Source organism: Gadus chalcogrammus, chromosome 3 (genome assembly GCF_026213295.1).
Source record: "Gadus chalcogrammus isolate NIFS_2021 chromosome 3, NIFS_Gcha_1.0, whole genome shotgun sequence".
Lineage (NCBI taxonomy): Eukaryota > Metazoa > Chordata > Actinopteri > Gadiformes > Gadidae > Gadus > Gadus chalcogrammus.
In genome coordinates, this window is record NC_079414.1 from 2,349,618 (window position 1) to 2,372,165 (window position 22,548).

A 22,548-nucleotide genomic window follows, 5' to 3' on the forward strand; every position below is an offset into this window, starting at 1 on the left:
TCCCGTTACCCCCGGTAGCGGCTCCTTAACATCAACACCAGCATCTTCATGTTATACACACATCCAAAGCTGAATGAGCTACAAGCCCTACAAAACCTACATAGCAGGATAGGCCTACTAGAAATGAAAAATGGATCATCAACAAATGGCCCAAATAAGTCAGGTAGGCCTCACTGAGTGTTTAGCAAATGTAAATTGGGCAGATGTATCTCTGCTAAATTTGGTTTTATTCCAGGCCTGATGTGTGACTGCACCAGGGGGCTTAAAGACTCATTCATTGTGCGTTTCATCAGATTAAACGTGGAGGTGCGGGGTTCCGTTCAGGGGCCCCTGGGGGCCCCGGGCTGGCCCTGCAGAGACGTGTTAATCGTCCTGTGACGTCGGGAGCCTCCACGTCACAGCTCTTTGAAAGAGGGAAAAAATTCAACTCATCAAACCTTTTGACAAGCCACAAAATGAGCAGGCCTACTTGAAACCGAAAACCTACTCTGCACCGTTTAGGGCCACTTGACACTAAGCCTCTTCATCCTCAGCCTCAGCGCGGCCCTCCGCTAACGAGCGGAGCTGCGAGGCTAATGCTAATGCTAGCCTCTCCTTCAGGTCAGACGGGATGTTTCCTATTGTAGCGAACGTGGGGGGGGGGGGGGGGGGTCAGGCTATCGGTAGGTAGGTGGACAGTGGCTCCTTTGCGGCACTGACAATATGCGCTATCTAATAAAGGCAACTTGCCGTGCGGTTCAAGGGACGCACACACACACCTGGTCCAGGGCTCCGGAGGGCCGGGGGAAGTCCTCGCTGTCCGACTTGTTCCCGTCCCGGTCGTCGATCACCAGGTCGATGGGCATCTTGCCCTTCAGACAGCTGATGTAGCGGTGACAGAAGTTGTCACAGAGTTCGTGAACCTGCAGAGCAACAGTGACAACAGACTGAATATAACGTGTATGTATGTAAACCGCTAAATTAACTTCATATGGATCAGCCCTCCACGGCGCAAACGCATGTTCGGCTTAATTCACCGCAACGTTTATTTCGGTGAAACCAAAGCTTCGACAGGAGGACAGCGCGCCGGGCCGATCGGGCTTCAGATGAAACATGAGGCAGGGAAACGTATACCTTCTCCAGCTCCAGGAGGTGGAACCGCAAAACCTGGATCGCCTGAATCATCTGATGAAAAGACAGGGACGCATTAGTGTGTGTGTGTGTGTGTGTGTGTGTGTGTGTGTGTGTGTGTGTGTGTGTGTGTGTGTGTGTGTGTGTGTGTGTGTGTGTGTGTGTGTGTGTGTGTGTGTGTGTGTGTGTGTGTGTGTGTGTGTGTGTGTGTGTGTGTGTGTGTGTGTGTGTGTGTGTGTGCGCGCGAGAGAGAGAGAGACCCACCAAATTGTCCAACTCTGGATTCGAAGAAAACAAGGGCTTCTCTGATCGAATCTGTTCAAATGAAATACAACAATTATTAATGTAGGCCTTTAATAAACCATCTAGGTCAATAATAGACTATAATAGACACACACACATCGGACACTATAATAGACTAGGACTGTAACAGACACACACACACACACACACACACACACACACACACACACACACACACACACACACACACACACACACACACACACACACACACACACACACACACACACACACACACACACACACACACACACACACACACACACACCGGGCAATACAATTTAGATATGATTTGTAGAAAGAAAAAATATAAACTCGTCAAAATAGTTTGAAGGCGTCATCTGGGAGGGGACGACCATTTTTAGGCGTTTATTTTACTGCTATGTTATCATTGTTTGCCCTGTATGTGGCGGTAGGCCTCCTACCTGTTTGGAAAACACCGCAATGTCCTCGTTGAAGGAGCCGGAGGAGCAGACGTCCCCGCCGGCCGCGCCGCTCTCCCTCGGCGTGCAGGTCGCCAGCTCGCATTTCTCAAAGATCAGCGCGAGCAGCGGGAATAGAGGGTGCCTGCAGGAGTAGACGCGGTCCGTGTCCCCGTGTTAAAATTAACGTGTTGACGAGGAAGCATTGGGTGAATGCACTCGGTGGGGAACAAATAGGCCAGCAGCGTGCAGAACCACCGGCTGCACGGCCATAATGATAGTTCACACGCTGACACGCGTGGACTGTGTGGATCAACAGATTCAAACCGGCCAGAGGAGCTTCATAGACGATTTATAACAATTTCAAGGAACAATTTTAAGAGTTTTCTCCGTTTAATCGTTGCATGGTGGTACAATCCAGACGTTTTACCTGAAAATAACTGTAAAACCGAAAGAAACGCAACTGCAGGAGTTACAAAACAATAATTTTAGTGTTAATTGTAGGCCTGTGATTTAAAGTAACTCAGAAAATCAAAAATGAATCATTTAAATCAGATATAAATAAAGAACATAGACCTATAGGTCAGTAGAGCGTGCAAGAAAACATAAAAACGAAGAATAAAAGAATAAGACAATACATATAGGCTACATATATGTATAAATTATATAGGCCTACATACATATATATATTTATTTCTATACTTATATATAAATATATACAATATATCTAAGCGTTTTCAACCACTTGTTAACCCGGTTCTGCGGGTTGTAATCGGCCTACCACTCACTGAGACAAGGAAACAGAATAGAAAGAACCACCAACGATAGAGTTTAGAAGTTACCAAACACTGAAACTCTGAGGTCTGAGAGAACTAATGAAAAGGATAACAGCCATGTCAATAACAATAAAATCAACAGGCTATAACAGGACTAATCACAGCCGGATGATAAGCATAATAATGATCATAATAATGATAATAATAAGAAGAAATTATATAAATGATAATAATGATAATACTACTTCTACTAAAATATTAATAATAATAATGATAATAATAATGATAATAATAAATTACACACATGATAATAATACTAATAATACCAATAATATTAGCCTGAATATAAGGCTCCAGAAACAAGCCCTTGAAGTGGCCCTCCCCACCACGTCATTAGTGCTCGTTAATGCTCCTAATGGCGTCACATTTTATGCCAGCAATAAAATCAACGTACCCGTAAATTGAGTCTTTGTCTCTGTTTACTGCGTCGTTGGCGCCGGAGCCCACGCCGGGCGGGACGGCGTACTGGTGGTACTGGGGCCCGTGGCCCAGGTGCACGGCCTGCAGGGCCCTGGCTGCGTGCGGGTCCCCGTACATGGTGGGGGGGATCCCGTCCATCCCGTAGTGGGGCAGCTCTTCGTACTGGGACACACAACGCATCGGTAAGGCTGGGACAGCGTCTCAGTGCACGAGCTGACCTCTGCACACTTTATCAACACGAGGGGGGTGAAGCCGAGCCGCTCTGCACGCGAGAGGCCCGCAACACTACGAGGAGCCCCAAGTGCCCCAACTACCGAATAATAATAATAATAATAATAATAATAATAATAATAATAATAATAATTATAATATTAATGCATAAGCCTTCATTCATTTCAATTAAACTTTATATTTTCGAGAAAGCTCTGATCCACGCAGAACTCTTCATGACCCAGATCGAGTCCTATAGCCTACTCTCTTCAACAACGCAGAGGCTAAGCGTTAACGAAGTGGTGTAGGAAGACAGTAAAAGGAGATCATTTAGAAGAAGCTCGCTACAGTAAAATCCAATTTGCTATATTTTCCCTTGAATGCCTGTAAGAGTATTTGGTGTTTCAGGCCTCCTGTATCTTTCATTTGGAGACGTTCAGTTTAAATTGTTAAACTAATAATAACTGGGAAACTAATTGTAAGTATCATCATAGACCTAGCCTATAATAACTTCGATATTATGCCTAATTACTGAAATGGAGATTCGGGATTCTGTTGTTGTTTTAAATAATCATAACTACTGTGTTGTAGTTTAAATACATCATTATATAATATAAATATAGAGCATAAATATGATCAAATAACGACAATTGGGAAACCGTTTTATCAATTGCCTTTCTATTATATTTAATAATTCATATTTCTCTCCCTCGACTGCCTAGGCTACATTACAAATAGGTCCGCCTAAAGCGGCTTTCTCTAAGAAAAACGTATTCTTTATTTGTTTATTTTTTCCCTATGATTCTAATATCCAATAGTGCTGTTTAAAACAACTCTGATGTTAAAGGTATTCATGTGTTCATAATAGTCATGACTCATGTTTCAAACCTCTGAGTTTGCTGTGAGATTCAACATGTGTTGACTGACTGCTTAACAAAGTCAGGAGCCCACAAGAAGCCGAGGAACTTTTGCTTCCTGAATGAAGAAGATCAGGAAGCCGCTGACACCCTTCCATACTTCTATACGTTAAAGACTCCTACAACACGTTAAAGACTACACGTTTAGTGCATCCTTAAAGACTCCTGTGTTAAAGACTACTAGGACACGTTAGAGACTCCTACACGTTTGGCGCATCCTTAAAGACTCCTGTACGTTAAATACTCCTACACGTTGAGTTCATCCTTAAAGACTCCTCCACGCTTGGTGCATCCTTTAAGACTCCTACAACACGTTAAAGACTCCTACATGTTTAGTTCATACTTAAAGACTCCTACACGTTTAGTACATCCTTAGAGGCTCCTACACGTTTTGAATATCCTTAAAGACTCCTTGACGTTTCCTATCTCGGTTCGACCTCCGCCCGAGGAATCCTCCGGTAAAGCTTCGGTAAAGTTGCTCAGTTTACGCACCCGTTGCGCCATCGGCCGTCACTGCGCCGATACCCTCCGACTCCGATCACACCTAAAGGCCGGGCTGGAGCTCAGAGAAACATCCAAGTCCGGACGTCAGAGGAGCGATCCGATGTGTTTGAGGAGATCCACAAGCTCCCCACCGTAGAGCATAAGTCCGACCAAGGGACAGCCAAGCTCCAGGCAGTGAGCAGTAAACAACGATGGCTCCTCGCCTGCTCCGATACAAAGCGACCGCGGGCGACAGCTCAGTCTGTCCACAGCGTGCCCCTCCAGAACCCCGGAGAGATGTGTGTGGCCCCCGGTCCGCCGCTCCGCTCGTCAATCAACACGCAGCGCGTCACGCGGGACTTCATTAAGGAGGATTCCCCCTGCGCGCGCCGCACTGCAAAGCCCTTAGATATGCGCGCCAAGCGTTGAAAACCAGGTCCCCATCGTCCCCGTCGATCACCCAACTCACCGCAGACCTGCTTTGATGCGAGACCCCGCGAGTGAGATCTGAGAGGAGGCGAGATATTTCCTGACTTAGTTCCTCTTAAAGGAGCCGCGTCGGGATCCTCCCGAGCGGGTTCACGAGGCGCACGAGCCTTTGGGCGGTCGGCTGTTTGCCCGGGTGGCCCCTGGGCCCTGGCCCCTGAACGTGAGCCCAGTGGATCGGAAGCAGCAGGCCGGGTCCTGGCAAACCACTCCAGGAGTGAGAGGGTCTGGGGCGGCTCGGTCCACTGAGGCTGGGACGGGGACCGGTGAGGGGGTCCTTACCGGAGGTCTTGTATCATCCTCCACCATCTTTAATCTATCATCATCAATCATTTATGTTCGAGCATCGATCATCTATCATCTATCATTTATCATCTGGCATCTATCATCGATCATCTGTAATCCATCATCAATCATCATTATTACTATTAGCTTATATCATTAATCATCTATCATCTATTTTTATATCATTTATCATCCATCATATCATCTTTCATCTATCTTCTTTATCTATCACCTATCTATCATCTATCGGGAATCATCTATCATCTGTCCTCTGATCTTATTGGATCGTATTCGGCCCATATTATACTCATGGCCCCACTGAACATTAGATTCACGCCTTATTGACCCACTTCAAGATACGATGTTGTCGAATAGATGGTACAATATTAACATAATTAAGGAATTACATATATTATATATATATATATATATATATATATATATATATATATATATATATATATATATATATATATATATATATATATATATATATATTTATATATATAGCCTAATATAAATACACATAAAAACCAAAACATACATGAGAAGGAGTACCAGTAAAAGACTGCATTTTCAAAGAATTTGATTATTCAACAAATGATTTATAGCGACAATTATAAAACACACTCTTATTATATGTTTTACGTCCTGGCAATTAAACAACTTGTATAGCAAATTATGCTAGCTATCTTTGTTGTATACGGGGAATTTGTTAACCTAGTGATTGTTACATCCTTACTGTACCGACAGCGATATATTGTTGTTTCTCCTTCCCTAAATGTGAATGTAAACATAGACACAGACAAATACACACACACGCACGCACACACACACACACACACACACACACACACACACACACACACACACACACACACACACACACACACACACACACACACACACACACACACACACACACACACACACACACACACACACACACACAAAAACACACGCACACAAACACACACAAACAAACACGTACACAATCGCTCACAGGCCCGTCGCAAGAAGGCAAGCAAACCTGCTTGGGGCCCTGAGCTGGCCTGGGGCCCCATGACCAAGACCGGTGATGAAAAAAACGACAAACTGATCTGCGATCGGCATAGGCCTTCCGTCCCCCTCCCCCCAATTTCATGTAATGCGCTTGGGGCCCCAGAATTCCTTGAAACAGCCCTTATCGCTCACAAACAAAAAAACGCATACACACACAACTACCGAAAGTAATCTGTCTAAACTTCTGGTTACGATGGTCTTGGATTGTGGATGTTTGTTTATTTATTTGGAGAAGCAGCGCCGTCCACTGACGCTATGGCGATGAGGTGAGTAGCTGGCGCCATCTAGCGTTGGTAAAGGGTACGTGTTGAATATCACTGATAAATAGAGACATGCTTCGTGATGCTCATTTTTGTAAATCTGTTGAAAATGTCTAAAATGATCAGTCAGTGATCATTGGATAGCACTACGGCACATCACAGTTAATTTAGTAGCCTATACAAATGCTGTGGCAGCAGACCGCTAGATGTCGTCATGTGATGATCCCTTAGCATCTGGACGGGGTTGTTCCTTTAGATTAGATATGTTCTATCTTAATTAACCTGTCTAAATATACCAATTGTATGGTTAGTGTTTCAGTTTAATGTAAAATATCTAATCTAATATAAAATACCATGATATAATATAATACAATACATAGGCTATAACCTAGTCTAGGCTACTACATGCATACATCGGAGCTGTATAATATGAGAAACCATTCGTTGATCCGACAGTCCAGGCCCTATCCGAGGTCTTATTCTACCGTGGTATGATGGAGAACCAAGATCATGCTGGCTTCTATAGTTCGTTATTAACAGTATTAGCCATACCATCGCCTCTTAATCAGAGTTGGCTCACAGCATCTATAACATACGTGCTGAAGACCTTTGCTTTGACGTCATCACTTCCGCTACCCCCCCCCCCCCCCGCCCAGTCCACCTCCAAGGGTCGGTTTCTGCCTGCAGATCCAACATGGAGTAGCGGGAGATGGGGCTCGTACGGGGCCATCCTCACCGACCTCACCGAACAGTTTCAAATCACCGACGACGCAGACCCCCGGGGGTAAAGCATCCGACGCGTTTCACGGGGATCATCACGCCGCAGCCGCTTCGATCACCGCGGGGAGGAAGGAGCGGTGAAGCGTCGGGGAGATAAGGACGACAACACCAGACACACTACAGCCAGGGGGAACTCGGTTGCTGCTACGGTGCTGCTCAAGGACAAGGGCAGGAAGACATGGCACTATGGATGAGCCTTGGGATCTGTTCGTAGGGGAGAAGGGAAGATGACCGAGGACACACACCCAGACGAGTGAGTAGTTCTACTCGTCTTCTCCCCCTGGTATCTGGTGGACCAACCCACCGCTGGCCTCCCCTCACCGGCCAAGAGCCTCCCTCACATGCCCTCCTCGTTCCGGGGAGCCGGGCTACAACCGGGGCAGCCAGACTGTTCTAGGGCCAGCTCCCCTGATCACTCCTCATGTAACGGTTAGGGGCGCTGCGGGGCCCCTGGTCAGACCGTCCGTCCAGGAGGGGTGGGGGGTGGGGGCGACCCTAGTGCGGGATAATTAGTCCAGACCCCCGTCCGTCCGGGGGAGTGGTTGCAGTCTCTTAAGTTTATTCGCAGATGTGATACTTTAGTAAATCCAGCCTATACGGGGTCGTTCTCGTGTGGTAACTGCAGAGCGGGGTATTATCCAAGCAGCCCATGCATGGACTGGAGCCGCCTGGTTTCTCCTTCAGATCGGTCGTTGTTCTTTTACCCTACGGCCACAAGCAGAACCAGTGATGGTGTCTGATGTCTCCAACCCTATTTCTTCATCGTTATGCCCAGGCCTTTATGTTTTCTAAGTATTCACCTTTATTTGATCAGTGTCTTTCATTCATGTAAATTAGCCTGAATTCGTCCTAAAGTATACCATCTTCCATGATCTTCGAAACAGTAGACCTGAGAGCAGCGGCGTAACCAGCGGTTTCCAAGACCAAATGCTCCATTACTTTGAATCCCCGAGGCACACCATGCTTAAAGTGGGTGGGTTAAACATTAATATTTGTAATTACACAATGTGTGATAACAAGTGGTAATAACCAACCCCCAATTTACAAATATCTGAAATAATTAGGATAACTTTGCAAACACTTATTACTTATACTGCAGCCAAACATGATTTTTTAAAAATGCTTCAATTTGCACTAGAAAGACTATTAGTCTTTCAATTTGTTTTATGCCAATAATGTGAAAAGTTAAATATTCCAATGACATTAACAATTCAGACGATTCAGAAAAAGGATATGTTGCAAATTAACCATAATATTAAAAGTGACAGTTTTAACCAGCGACATGAATAATATTTGATATCCTTCTGATCGAGAGATTATTGGGTAATGCTTTAATCCTAGGCTATGAATCCACCCTGGGACCTGGTTTCAGAAAAGTGCGTTTTCGGGGACCGGATCCGCTGGATCCGTCTGGATGGTCAGCCCAAACGCACAAGACTTATGCGGTTTCACCAAGAAATCGGCTCCCTGTGGACTTGGCCTCAGCCTCTTCATGTATCACCCCTCCTGCTGGTAGCACTCCTGGTATCACTCCCTTGAGTCTCAGTCTCTCCACGTATCACCCCTCTTGCTGGAGGCATGTATCACTCCCCTGAGTCTCAGCCTCTCAACGTATCAACCCTCCGGCTGGTAGCACATATCACTCCCCATGGAGAGTCTAAAGGTACGAACACACCAGACGCGTACCCGCGTAAAGATTTACGCGTGTAACGCACCTAAAATGTTGCTTGACCATTTTGTGTAAAAAATGGTCCTACGCATACGCTCCTAACGCGCCTACGCTCCTAACGCGCCTAGATGAGTCCATGTCCATGCAAGTGAACGGAGCGTTCCCTCTTCGTCATAACTATCAAACCAAACATCCTTCACATTCACTGAGCGAACATTACGAAAGTAAAATGCACATTTCTCGCTAAAAATGTTTCCATATACGCATTTAATGGCGTAACTATGTATTTCCAACCAGAATAAAGAAAGTTGTCGGCCGTGGCTGCGCTGGAGTCCGAGGTAGGAAACCCAAACGCCGCCGTGTTTGGGTGATAGAGTTTAGATCGGGTTAGATTAAATAATCTCGGATATAAATAACAATAATCGGGTTAAATAACTTCACATGGTGTGTCTGGTGTGTTTCCAGCATTCGTAGTGTTGATCAGCAGATATATAGTCCGCCAAGACGTTGAGGTAGCTTAGTAACCAGAGACTCTGTCCATGCAAGTGAAGGGAGCGTTCCCTCTTCGTCATAACTATCAAACCAAACATCCTTCACGTTCACCGAGCGAACATTATGAAAGTAAAATGCACATTTCTCGCTAAAAATGTTTCCATAAAAGCATTTAATGGTGTAACTATGTTACTATTTCCACACAGAATAAAGAAAGATGTCGGCCGTATGCTTCTGTCCAAGCTCACTACTCTCTGCCAGTGACGTCGGGTCAAGCTCAACGCTGATTGGGCAACGCGGCTAATCGTCATGCGTATGAGCGTAAAAAGTTCAATTTTTTGAACTCTTGAAATGTACGCGCGTATATATACGCGCGTAAATATACGCACGTAAATATACGCGCCTCATACGCGGCTAACGCGGGTAAAATGTTGCTTTAGCGCATGTAACGCGTGTACGCGTCTCATACGCGCGTAAACCAATGGTTCCCTATGGAAAAATTGACGATTTTATACGCGAGGTACGCGGGTAACGCGTTTGGTGTGGCCGTACCTTTAGACTCTCCATGAGTAACATTAGCACGGGACTCATCCTGAACGCTGACACATAAGCGAGTTCGGCGTGCGGCATCTTTAAGGAAGAATCTCAGCATTTTCCCTCTCAGAAATGAAGACATATCCCTGCACATGTTGATTGTTCTTATTGTTGTTAAGAGATATGTAAAGCACATTTTGAATCAGATTTGTTTTACTAGTGTATATTATCCACAAAGTACCGTTCCTGAATTACGGTATGGGATTGGTCCTGCTTGCATGTCAATCAAGACCTCTTCCTGATAAGTAGGTGGTACTTGGTGTAGTTATCAAAGTTGTGCCAAGACCTTCTGTTTGGAGAGGCTGAACACAGGCCTTCATGGACACGGCTTGCTGCCTGCACACACATTCAGTCATGGCTGTGCACAAACACATTAACGTGCAAAGAATACACATTCGCACAACATCCCCAGCCTAATAGCCTCTCTGAATCATCAACCTAAGCACTTCTTTAGAGACTAAATGTAGAACCGCTACGTCCTTTATGCACAAAGGGAAGGGTTGCCTTTTTTGGCGCATTTCCACCGGAGGGTGCGCTTCTGTTCGCAAAGGTTGCCGCACGGTTCGTGTTTCCACCGCCAGAAGTTATCCGGAAAACTTTTTTTGCAGTCAGTTCAGCTAAAGATATTCATATGATAGCTGTGTTTATAGTATTGGTGGAAAAAAAACACTTTTGAGAGGAGAGAATATGGTTTTGAGTACAGTGTTTAATTTTGCAAGATATTTGTTACTATCCCACCTGCTGTTCCTACCAGGCACTAGCGGACAAAAGTACATTTTCTGCTGCTCATATGTTGATTTGAATTGAACACGATAGACCTCCATGTTGCATCAACACTAGTTTATTATTGATCAAATTGACCATGGGCCTCCCCAAAACACAGTGCGCTTGTTCGGAAGTCCGGTCGATACGGCCCGCGGCCGTGTGGGATACCCGATGACAATGAGTCAAGGTCGAGCCCATGTCCCTCTGTATGAGCCCATTTCCCTCTGGTATGAGCCCATGTCCCTCTGTATGAGGCCATGTCCTCATGATGCCAATCTAGACACTGATCCCCTCCTCACTAAGCCCCTGTTGAAGCAGAACTTATTATATGACTTTTGGTCATAAAATAGTTGGTTTTAAATCGACAAACCTTGGATAACAATGAAAGACGGTCCACTGTTACTGTCTGCATCCCCTACAATCCAGGCTGCCAGTAACAAACGATACCTTTAATTGATCTATTGATTGTATTGATCTATCAATTCAATAATTTATTGATTAAAATATGACCTAAAACCTCAAAATAGCTTGCACTGACTGCCAAGCATGCGAATAGAAATGTTACCATCCACATATTAACTTTTGTTAAAATCACAATGTGTCAGATTTTAACTAGCTCTTAGCCTAAAATAACCTGGACATATCAATGGTCACTGCTGATCTTAATTGATTTCATTTATCTTATCAACAAAATCACATCCTGTAGCTATATATTCTTCAAATACAAAATGCTGGCCAGCCCGTACCTCTCTCTTTACAGGAATCTTCCTATGCCCCTCCCACTCACCCTCAACCCCTCCCATGCACCCTCAAACCCTCCTACTCATTCTCAACCCCTCCCACACACCATCAACCCCTTCCACTCACGCCAACCAGCCAGCCAGGTATGCTACTTTGCATCACAAAGTTGCGCAGCAAGTCAGACTGGACAGAACTCTGCATTGTTGTTAGGGCCCGACCGATTCATCGGCCTGCCGATTTAATCGGCCGATTATAGCCTTTTTGAAAATAATCAACATCTGCCAAAATGACGCCGATTACAACGATTTTTTTTTTTTTTAAGAAATGTTGTTGCGCTTAGTATCCTGCAGATTGCGCTCCTTGCTAACTAACAACTTTAGCTGGAGTAAAAAAGAGGAGATTGAATTTTACCGTACAACATGAAAGCACGCTCGCTCAGGCAGCTGCGCGCTCACCTCACCAATGTACACAAGATGCGTTGTTTGAGCATGTTGTGCCTGTTTTTCTTTAGGTCCCAGGCCATGTTAATTTGTTATACTGTAGACTCTAACGGTGAGACCATACTGCTCAGCACGCACGTGTTAGTCACTGCTCACGAGCGCAGCACATTGGGAGTTAGTTATTTATTTTACATTTTACATTGCACTCATTTTTGACTGTAAATGTATTCTAAAACACTCAAAGGTTCTGCATTCAATTCACATATTCGTCAAAAGTGTTTGAAGTATATTTAAGGTGTCAAAAACTATGTTTTATATGCTTTTTTTTGTTTTGTTTTTAATCGTCCGATTAAATCGTAATCGTAATTTTTCTCTGAAAATAATCGGCATCGGCATCGGCACTCAAAAATCTATATCGGTCGGGCCCTAATTGTTGTCATTCTCAAATGGCGCGTTTCCACTGCAGGGTGCGGAACGGATCGGATCGCAAAGGTGCGGATCGGGTCGCGTTTCCACCGCCAAAAGTGGGCGTGACCCGGACTTTGCCGTACCCGTTCCGGCCTCGTTCTCGGGACTCCTTCGTTGGGGTACCGAAAACGAGACGAGACGCCTGAAAGGGTCCCGGGAAATTCTAGCTACACACCCCCTCCGTTGATTGGTCGACAGAATCATCACTTCCGGGTGACGCGGGGATAAAAACAAACAAACAGTAGCCTCAAGGTATTATTCTTTACAATTAACATGTCGCGTAAAACGCTTGCTTGGGCGAACAAGGAGGTGGAGACGTTCGTCTGCATTCTTGGGGAGGAAGACGCTGTTTACGATGTTTACGTAGCTGCCGCGGCGATCGACATCCGGCCTACCACAGGGTACTGTCGGCAGTGGAAACGCGACCTCGGAACTGAGCTGGGCCCCGTTTCCCGAAAGCGTCGTTAGCCTAGGTGGATCGTGAAGTGCGTCGAAAGGGCATCGTAGAGTTTTCACCGCGTTTCCCGAAAGCATCGTGGGGAACGAACGTCTTGAAAACGCTCGTAGCTAACGAGTACTCCAGGGGTGCTCGTAGGTACTCGTAGGACGCTAAGAGCATCGTCAGCTATAGCCTCAGTGGCGACACCATCGGACATTCCGTCTATTGGATGCGTTTTATTAAAACGCATTGCGCCTTTATGTTCTTAGTTTGGTAATTAATAAAGATTATGAATTAATTTATTAACAAAGATGTTAAAATGGCCAAAATAAAACGGGACAGTCCAGAAAATGTTTGCGCAGGCAGGGCACTCAAAATGTGTGAGAGAAAGTGGGGGGATTTGTGCAGACTGACATAGGCTACTCATAAAACGTAGCATAAAATAATGTAAAAAATAAAATTAAATTAAAAAAATAAAAATAAATTAAAAATAAAGAAATAGAATAAATTATAAAAAACAAGCAAAGGAGCAGGCAAAAGGCTGGGATATGGTGGGGATTGGTCACGTTGACGGGAATGTTTAGTGACATGTGGGAGGGTGGAGGGGGTTAAAAAAAAGTCTCAATCACTCTTCGACGCGCATGAAAAGCAGCCGCGTAGTTATGAGGGAGGCCGTCCTCACACCGATCTTCCTCGTCGTCATCGTCCTCAGCGTCCTCCGGTTCAAGCAATGCCACCCAGCCTTAGCTGCAATGTTGTGCAACATAGCCGTCACACATATCACGGCGCATGACTTGGCCGGCGAAAACTGGAGCCCTCCGCCTGACCTGTGAAGGCATCTAAAGCGCAACTTCCACCTCCCGATCGTGCCCTCAACGATGCACCGGGCCAGACGGTGGGCTTCGTTGTATTCCTCATCAATACATACCTTACCCTATTTCCGGAGGGGCTTTTATAGCCAATCAAATTATCAATCAAGGAAACCCTTATGCGGAATCAGATTAAGTCGGCTCTCTTTGCTGCGCAAAGCATGTTTCAGAAATCAGCCCATTAAGATAAATGTAGTTGTCACACAAGCTATTTTTAATTTTTTGTCATATGGAATTATTTCAGGGGGGAAAATGCCGTGAAACGCACAGTGCATTCAGGATTAGGACTGATATATGTCGGTTTCAGCCTAATCAATTGTGTTTTAATGTCTTTAGCATTCATATAATTGCAGTCTATTTTTTTCGTAGGCTACTCTGCTGTTGTCCTTGATGGGGATATATTTTAACCCTTTTTAACACAATTTTCCTGCGACATTCCTGCGTCTCCCCCTCCTACGGAGCCCATTTCAGCACCGTGTCAGTAGACAGTTACAATCCTACGACGTCGTGAGTGCAGCGAATGCGCGTTCACGTTAAGAGGAGTTTCGGGAAACGCTCCAAAGAAATTATCGATGGATCGCAAGATCCATCGGGAGAATGATCGTACGAGCGAAGATCCATCGTTATCGGGAAACGGGGCCCTGCCTATACTGCCCCCTCCCTACCGCACCTTTGCGATCCGATCCGTTCCGCACCCTGCAGTGGAAACGCGGCAAAAGCCTCCCCACTAGGGACTGGGAGGTTAATAACAGAGGATGGACGCTTGTTTGAAAGATGGATGAATGCATGAACACCCACTTCCCTTTGTGGGCCTGACAGAGTTGGGAATATGCCCATGCAAGCACACATACATCGGCACACACTGATTTCGCAATTTGTATAAAGACTTTAAATGCTCCACTATTAGTTTATTAAGTACTAAAAAGTATTAAATATTAATCATAAAAAAAAGACTCCAAGGAGGATTGAACCCCTGCGTATTTTTGTGTGTGTGTTTGTGTGTATGTGGCTTGCAGCATGGTTGTGCGAGCATGTGTTTGAATGTATTGCCAATCAATGCAAGCTTTTGGCTAATGCACAATGGGTGTCAAGCAATGACTGAACACCAACACACACACAGACATGCACACACAAACACACCATCTGTTTGACTCGTGCGATGAATCATACAGCGGGGAAGGAGATCGCATGCAGGTAGACAAGCAGACAGGCAGGCAGGCAGGCATGCAGGTAGATAGGTAGGCAGGCAAGCAGGCAGGTAGACAGGCAGGCAGGCAGGCAGGCAGGCAGGTAGACAGGCATCCACAGGCAAGCAAGAAGGAAATGCAGTCCCACTGCAACAGACGGTAAGGCCCAGAGCCCGGGTCACATGTTGTTCTGTTTTAACATGGACTCTTTTACTCCTCGTGGAAGGCACCCGAGAAATCATGATGATAGAAAGTGTATGTTGTGAATCACTACACATCCCTACACATACAAGGAGTGGTGTGTAGGGTGTTAGTGGTTAGTGGTGGTGTTAGGGTGATAGTGGTGTCAGCGTGCTAGGGTGTCATCGTGTTTGTGGTGTCAGTGTAGGTGGTGTTAGGGTGTCAGGGTGGTATGGTGTCAGGGTCTAAGGGTGCTAGGATGTCAGGTCGTTAGGGTATCAGGGTATTGGGGTGTTGGTATTAGGGTGTCAGGGTATTGGGGTGTTGGTATTAGGGTGTCAGGGTATTGGGTGTCGCCACTGATTTCCCCAATCGATTCAATCCCCATTCACAAGGTCCGGATTTGATTTGGGTTCTGATCAATTCATTTAAACTCCCTCTCCCAGCTGGCCGTGCCCAGCTGGCCAAGCCCGGCTGACAGTAGAGGTATATTAGAAAAGACCTCTTGGGTGACTGTTTGGTCAACCACCACCCTCACCATGTTTGTGTGCGTGCGTGTGTGGTGAATCGTAAAAGTAGCATGTGTACACGCTGTATCTAAACAGTAAACGTTTTTATATTCAATTGACGACCGCTCGGACAGCCCAGTTCTGGGAGCGATGGGAGCTGACTCCGTCCCTCTGTGTCCCACAGCGACAGCTACCTGGTGCGCGTGAAGGCGGTGGTGATGACCCGGGACGACTCCAGTGGGGGCTGGCTGGCCCAGGACGGCTGCCTCAGCCGGGTGGGCGTGTGCAGGGTGCTGTCGGCAGAGCTCCTGGGACAGCGGGCCTTCTTTATCCACGGGGAGCGCCTCAAAGACCAGCAGGTGGGTGATCTCACTGTGCCTCTGACCTGGCTTGGGGTATCATTAGGGTATGAGATCTGCTTCAAGAGCATGTTGTGGATAAAGATTGCGGTCTGCAACCTCTACTCCATGGCCGGAAGTGCTCCGCCCAACAGGACCACCTGAGAACACAGCTCCAGGACCCTCTTAACGTCGCCCCAGGTGGCCGGTGGTCTGATCATGTGATGTAGTTGTAACTTGGTGGTCAGCTCTCGGTCTGAGAGTCTAGACCTCACTGTCTACACTGTCGGCGAGCTGGAGCATGAAACAAGGCCCAACATGCTGCAGGCGTGTATACCTTCCTGGATCCTTAAAGGTGAACGATTGCATGCTGTATGAATGTGACGTACAACGATCAACAGAAGGTTAAATATTTCCATGTATTGCGTTGCAGAGAATAACCTTAATGTAATACATTAATGACAAAGATATGTATATTGGGGATGTACAACTAACCAAGTCCTGTCTCACCATGTGAGTGTGTTTCACTTTGCGGTGGCTAGATTTCTGTAGCAGCTACTCTGTCTGACAGAGGCGAGTAACAGCACGGCTGCTGTCGTTACAACAGGATTCCATCAGAGACTCTGTCTTCAGATCGCTTTAACATCAACCATAAGTATCAGATATTAGTTTCATTCCAATATGACAACAACTCAGGGGTTCTGTATCAGAAGTGCTGCATACAAACTGTTTGCAATGTTCCTATGGAGTGAAATCATTGAGTGAGAGGACACATATTTCTGCAGGTCCAGCAACCTCTTAAATCCAGATTGCACTTTGGCTTTGCGGGCTGGGGGCGTGGCCATGGTCCGCGTCCAGCTGCCAGGGCATGACCTCGTCGGTCGAGGAAATGGCCAGGATCCGAGCCAGGATATGGGTCTAGGTTTCTAGGTTTTTCTTTCTCGGTTAGGGACGATGCACCACTGGCTGAGCTAAAGCTAGCGTGGCCAGGCTAGCTCTCCCCCGCTCTCTGATCCTGCAGCCGCTTTTACAAAGGAACACTTATAATTGCCTCTTTTCCACCGACAGTACCAGATTAACTCGCCACGATTTAGCGTGGCACGACTTGGTTGGGTTCCAGGCAAGTCGTGTTTCCATCTAGAATAGTACCTCTTCACGCGTCCGGTGGAATCAGGCCGTAATGTGGGCGGGTCGCATAGCACGCATGCGGGAAACTGCGCATGCTTATCCACGCGACACATAAACAGACAGGACTACGCACAGGAGCGTCTCCACCTCTGTCAGCGTCCACGGCGTGTTCTTGCACTTTGATCCTGCGGTGTTCAATAATCAATCACTATTGTTGACTGAACGCTGATGCTAGTATTTAAAGATGCCGGTGTCGTGCCGAAAATGGAATCCCCGTCTGAAATCGCACCCCCTCTCCGCGTGAACACGCTTTCGCTTATTTCGTCTATGCTTTCTAGGGTCACATCATGCATGCATGTATGACTTGTAAACTATTACGTATTTTAGTGCCCTCGTAGTTCATTATCGTGAATGTGACATCTTACGTTGTGGGTTTCTTATAAAATGTAACAACGCTTTCTGTGACAAGTTGCTCATCTTGTGATGATATGATATCACTCCTATAAACTATAAACCCTCTTCTCGTCAGAAGAAGAAATCTTATGGCTTTCTGTTATCAGTTGCTCATCTTGTGACGATATGATATAAACAGTGCTATAACGCGGAGAGGGGCTGCGATTTCAGACAGTATTCAATTTTCGGCGCAACACCTAGGGTCGGGTTTCAGGCTTGGACCGTCGCGCCCGTCCAATGGCATAACTCTGGCCAATCAGTGGCCAGCAGCCTGTTTACGTCACACAAAAGTACCGGATCAGCTCTCATGGAACCTCGGCAGAGGTGAGACCAAAAAAGTATCAGGTACCACATTTTGTTGATGGAAACGCAAAGAAAGGCGGGCTGAGTCGAGGCAAGTTGAGCTGATACTGTCGGTGGAACAGGGGGGAATGAGACCCCCCATTGGCCCTGTATCATAGTAGCATACGCCAACAGCCGGCTTCTCAATTAGTCATAAAGCCTGTTATGCATAGCATTATAATACATGGGATTGGATTAACTTATTCAATTCACTAATGAATGTTGAGGGGTTAGCAAAAGCTCTGGTTAACGAAAAAAAACAGCCCGCTGGAATAGATCCCAGGATACATGATCAATGACCCCAGTGGTGTATAGTCTCTCGATGCTAGGCGCTTTAGAAGAGTAAATCAATAATTTATTTTGGTAGCATTTCGCCCCCATCATGTCCTGTTGTCATGACAGTATCAGCGGTTGATTGAGCCTCCATCACCAGGTAATCCTGGAGTGCTTCCTGAAGAAAGAGCTGGTCTACACCAAGGCCACGCCCACCTTCCACCACTGGAGGGTGGACAATAGGAAGTGCGGCCTGACCTTCCAGAGCCCGGCCGACGCCCGCGCCTTCGACCGCGGCGTGCGGAAGGCTGTCGAGGACCTGACAGAAGGTGTTTGTGTGTGTGTGTGTGTGTGTGTGTGTGTGTGTGTGTGTGTGTGTGTGTGTGTGTGTGTGTGTGTGTGTGTGTGTGTGTGTGTGTGTGTGTGTGTGTGTGTGTGTGTGTGTGTGTGTGTGTGGTCCTCTCGCCAAAATGCCTGTTCCTCTCAGCTTTAAACATATATCATCTATATATTCTTATTGTATCTTAGACCAGGCATGCAGAAGAAGTATTTGAATATGTAAGGAATAATATCAAGAAGATCCAAGTGCAATTTAAAGTGTCTCAATAGGATTCAGGAAGGGTCTGACTGATCAGGGCGACGGTCAAATCCTTCTCCCTGTGTATATACTTTACTGCGTAATGGCTGATCAGACATCATGAACCAACGACCCCCGTTCCCTCCAGCAGGCTCCACAACCTCCTCCTCCACCCTGCAGAACGAGGCCGAGCTCGGGGACGATGACGTCTTCACGGTCAGTCTGCTCCTCTTCCTGCACCACCCGCCTCCATACAAACCCTAACATCTAACCCATAGACCTGGACACCACCTTCATACAAACCCTAACATCTAACCCATAGACCTGGACACCACCTCCATACAAACCCTAACATCTAACCCATAGACCTGGACACCACCTCCATACAAACCCTAACATCTAACCCATAGACCTGGACACCACCTCCATACAAACCCTAACATCTAACCCATAGACCTGGACACCACCTCCATACAAACCCTAACATCTAACCCATAGACCTGGACACCACTCCTAACCCTACAACTAAGCTCAACCTCAAACCAAAACACTTAACTTACAACTATTCATTTAAACTATTGGATCATTGTCCAACCCAAACACACACACACACACACACACACACACACACACACACACACACACACACACACACACACACACACACACACACAAAACACACACACACACACACACACACACACACACACACACACACACACACACACACACACACACACACACACACACACACACACACACACACACACAAAACACACAAGTCCAGAGGAATGTAAGCTCATCTTTTTGTTGCACATGTATGTGTATACGTTTGAATTCCTGTGTTGTATAGCTCTTCTTAGTTGGCCTGGTTCCCCAGGCGAGGGAGGAGGGACAGAGATGAGTCATCATGCATCGACACAGAGTAGCCATCACTGCTCTTTCCTCTCCTCTGTTCCCAGCCTTAGCCCTCCTCTGTTCCTTTGAGCTCCATACCCATCCCCAGCCACAGTAAGGTGGACCAGTCTAGGATGATACTTGGAGCTCATGGACTTCAGACCCCCTATAGCCCACCAGCCTCTCCTGGAACACGTCCTTGCTCAAGGATGCATTTCTCTAGCCGTCTGCTCTGGGGTTGCTTGCAGAAGATGGGTTGGCGAGCCGGTAACGGAAAACACACATCATCATCATCATCATCATCATCATCATCATCATCATCATCATCATGTATCCCTGGAACAGCTACAGGGGCTCTGGTATAGCAACAAGGGCTTCTGAGACAGCTACAGGGGCCTATGGTACAGCTACAGGGGCCCTGGTACAGCTGCAGGGCCCCTGGTACAGCTACAGGGGCCCTGGTACAGCTGCAGGGGCCCTGGTACAGCTACAGGGGGCCCTGGTACAGCTACAGGGGGCCCTGGTATAGCTACAGGGGCCTATAGTACAGCTGCAGGGCCCGGGTATAGCTACAGAGGCCCCTGGTATAGCTACAGGACCTCTGCGACAGGGGGTATGAAACGTGTCCTATGGGTGAAGCCTCACAGAGGACTATGCAATGAATGTATTTTTATCGAAAAAACGTTATTTTAATTCCATGTCAATTTAGCTACAAGCTTTGACATGGAATTAAAATAAAGTTTTTTCGTACAGCCGTTCCATTAAAATGTCATCTTAGCCATGAAGAGGAAGTGCTGCAGTTAAGGTGCCTGCGGTCTGATCACTGAATCCCCCAAGCAGGGAGACGGGGCAGGGGGGTCGATAACCCCCCCCCCCCCCCGCGGGGGACTGGTTGAGGGTCTGTTAGGCACCATGGATGGGTGATTGCATCATGGTGTCATACTGACGCCCAAGCCTTCCCTCAGAACGCCACAGACAGCTCCTCCTCCAGCTCCTCCCTGAAGAAGGTCCCCGTGCAGCTCTTCAGCGAGCCGCGCCGCCACCACCGCTGCCTGCTAGGACACCTGTACGACCAGAGGCCCTCAGACCACTACCTCCTGGACCAGGTACCTCCACCTCTGACCTTACCTCCTGGACCAGGTACCTCCACCTCTGACCTTACCTCCTGGACCAGGTACCTCCACCTCTGACCTTACCTCCTGGACCAGGTACCTCCACCTCTGACCTTAGCTCCTTCACCTCTGACCTTACCTAGACCAGGTTCCAGACCACAAGGATGTACCTGTAACTGATGACAAGCGGGCATAGCAGACACACACACACACACACACACACACACACACACACACACACACACACACACACACACACACACACACACACACACACACACACACACACAGATAATGGGCTCTGAATGTCTTAGCCATTTTGCCCTGGAGGAGCCGCCGTGTGAACCATGGTGTTGATGTTCTGCGTCCGCAGTCGACCGCCATGTTCCCGCGCCATGTCAGCTTCCAGATCGCCGAGGAGGAGATTGTTCGCATCAACCCCCGCGAGCGGGCGTGGCTGACGGGCTACGAGGACTACCGCCACGCCACCTCCGGGGGCGGGGACGACAAGCCGGCCCCGCCCACGGAGCCCGGCGACGCCTACGTGCACTTCGGCAAGAGCCCTCCGTCCAAACACGACTACACCGCCCCCCCGTCCCCCTACCCGCTGACCTGTGACCGGCGGCCCCTGGCCCCGGACCCCAAGGCTGAACCCCTCACTTCCCGGGGGCAGCGGGACGCGGTGGTGAGCGCCCAGCCCCAGGTGGCGGGGGGGCGGCACGGGCAGAAGGAGGTGGCGGGGGAGGACGGGACGGGCGGCTTGAAGCGCGCCCCACGCTGCGTCTACTGCCGCGACGTGTTCCTCCAGGAGGAGAACGGGCGGGGCCGCTGCCAAGAGGCCCCGGACCCCGTGCGGACGGGTATCCGACGGGTCAGCTTCATGTGGTGCGCCGACAGCCTGCTGTACCACTGCCTGTCGGACCCCGAGGGCGAGCCCTACGCCGAGGAGCCCTGCTCCTGCGACTGGGCCGGAGACGAGCGCTTCTGCCTGCGCTGGAGCGCACTGGCCGGCCTGTCGCTTGTGGCGCCCTGCATGTGCTGCTACGCCCCGCTGCGGGCCTGCTACCGCTGTGGTGTGGCCTGCCACTGCTGCGGCGGCCGGCACAAGGCCATGTCCCAGTAGCAGGACAGAGGGCGGGGCCCAGTAGCAGGACAGAGGGCAGGGTTCAGCAGCAGGACAGAGGGCAGGGTTCAGCAGCAGGACAGAGGGCGGGGCCCAGTAGCAGGACAGAGGGCAGGGTTCAGCAGCAGGACAGAGGGTGGGGTTCAGCAGCAGGACAGAGGGCAGGGTTCAGCAGCAGGACAGAGGGCGGGGTTCAGCAGCAGGACAGAGGGCGGGGTTCAGCAGCAGGACAGAGGGCGGGGTTCAGCAGCAGGACAGAGGGCGTGGTTCAGCAGCAGGACAGAGGGCGGGGCCCAGTAGCAGGACAGAGGGCGGGGTTCAGCAGCAGGACAGAGGGCAGGCTTCAGCAGCAGGACAGAGGGTGGTCTTGTGGAGTGG

The 22,548-nt window shown here is 48.0% G+C and overlaps 2 protein-coding genes across 3 annotated transcripts in view; one reads left to right on the forward strand and one right to left on the reverse strand.

The window, feature by feature from the left end:
* LOC130379104 (homeobox protein Meis1-like) overlaps positions 1 to 5,281 on the reverse strand; it is a 36,965-nt gene extending 31,684 nt beyond the window's left edge. The window contains exons 1-6 of the mRNA XM_056585714.1: positions 4,711 to 5,281; positions 3,066 to 3,253; positions 1,839 to 1,980; positions 1,375 to 1,425; positions 1,114 to 1,164; positions 759 to 902 (exon numbers count right to left, since the gene is read on the reverse strand). Coding sequence (XP_056441689.1) covers positions 759 to 902; positions 1,114 to 1,164; positions 1,375 to 1,425; positions 1,839 to 1,980; positions 3,066 to 3,253; positions 4,711 to 4,722 — 588 coding nt within the window. The 5' untranslated portion in view covers positions 4,723 to 5,281. The remainder of the gene's footprint in view (positions 1 to 758; positions 903 to 1,113; positions 1,165 to 1,374; positions 1,426 to 1,838; positions 1,981 to 3,065; positions 3,254 to 4,710) is intronic.
* Positions 5,282 to 7,469: 2,188 nt separating this feature from the next.
* On the forward strand, positions 7,470 to 22,277 carry spred2a (sprouty related EVH1 domain containing 2a). Of its 2 annotated transcripts, none has more exons than XM_056584826.1 (6): positions 7,470 to 7,827; positions 16,112 to 16,286; positions 18,622 to 18,790; positions 19,187 to 19,254; positions 20,901 to 21,041; positions 21,421 to 22,277. In XM_056584826.1, exons 1-6 carry the CDS (start codon positions 7,802 to 7,804, stop codon positions 22,168 to 22,170), a joined length of 1,329 nt encoding a protein of 442 aa, XP_056440801.1. In that variant the 5' UTR covers positions 7,470 to 7,801; the 3' UTR covers positions 22,171 to 22,277. The 2 variants fall into 2 exon arrangements, with proteins under 2 accessions (XP_056440801.1, XP_056440807.1); XM_056584832.1 differs by having other exon boundaries at positions 19,190 to 19,254.
* The last annotated feature ends 271 nt before the right edge of the window (positions 22,278 to 22,548 follow it).

Bases quoted from the DNA above. Each gene is read 5' to 3' on its own strand.
- spred2a (XM_056584826.1), top strand. From the start codon at position 7,802: ATGACCGAGGACACACACCCAGACGA. The intron at 7,828-16,111 runs GTGAGTAGTTCT...TGTGTCCCACAG, and splicing joins GAGGACACACACCCAGACGA to CGACAGCTACCTGGTGCGCG. The intron at 21,042-21,420 runs GTACCTCCACCT...CTGCGTCCGCAG, and splicing joins ACCACTACCTCCTGGACCAG to TCGACCGCCATGTTCCCGCG.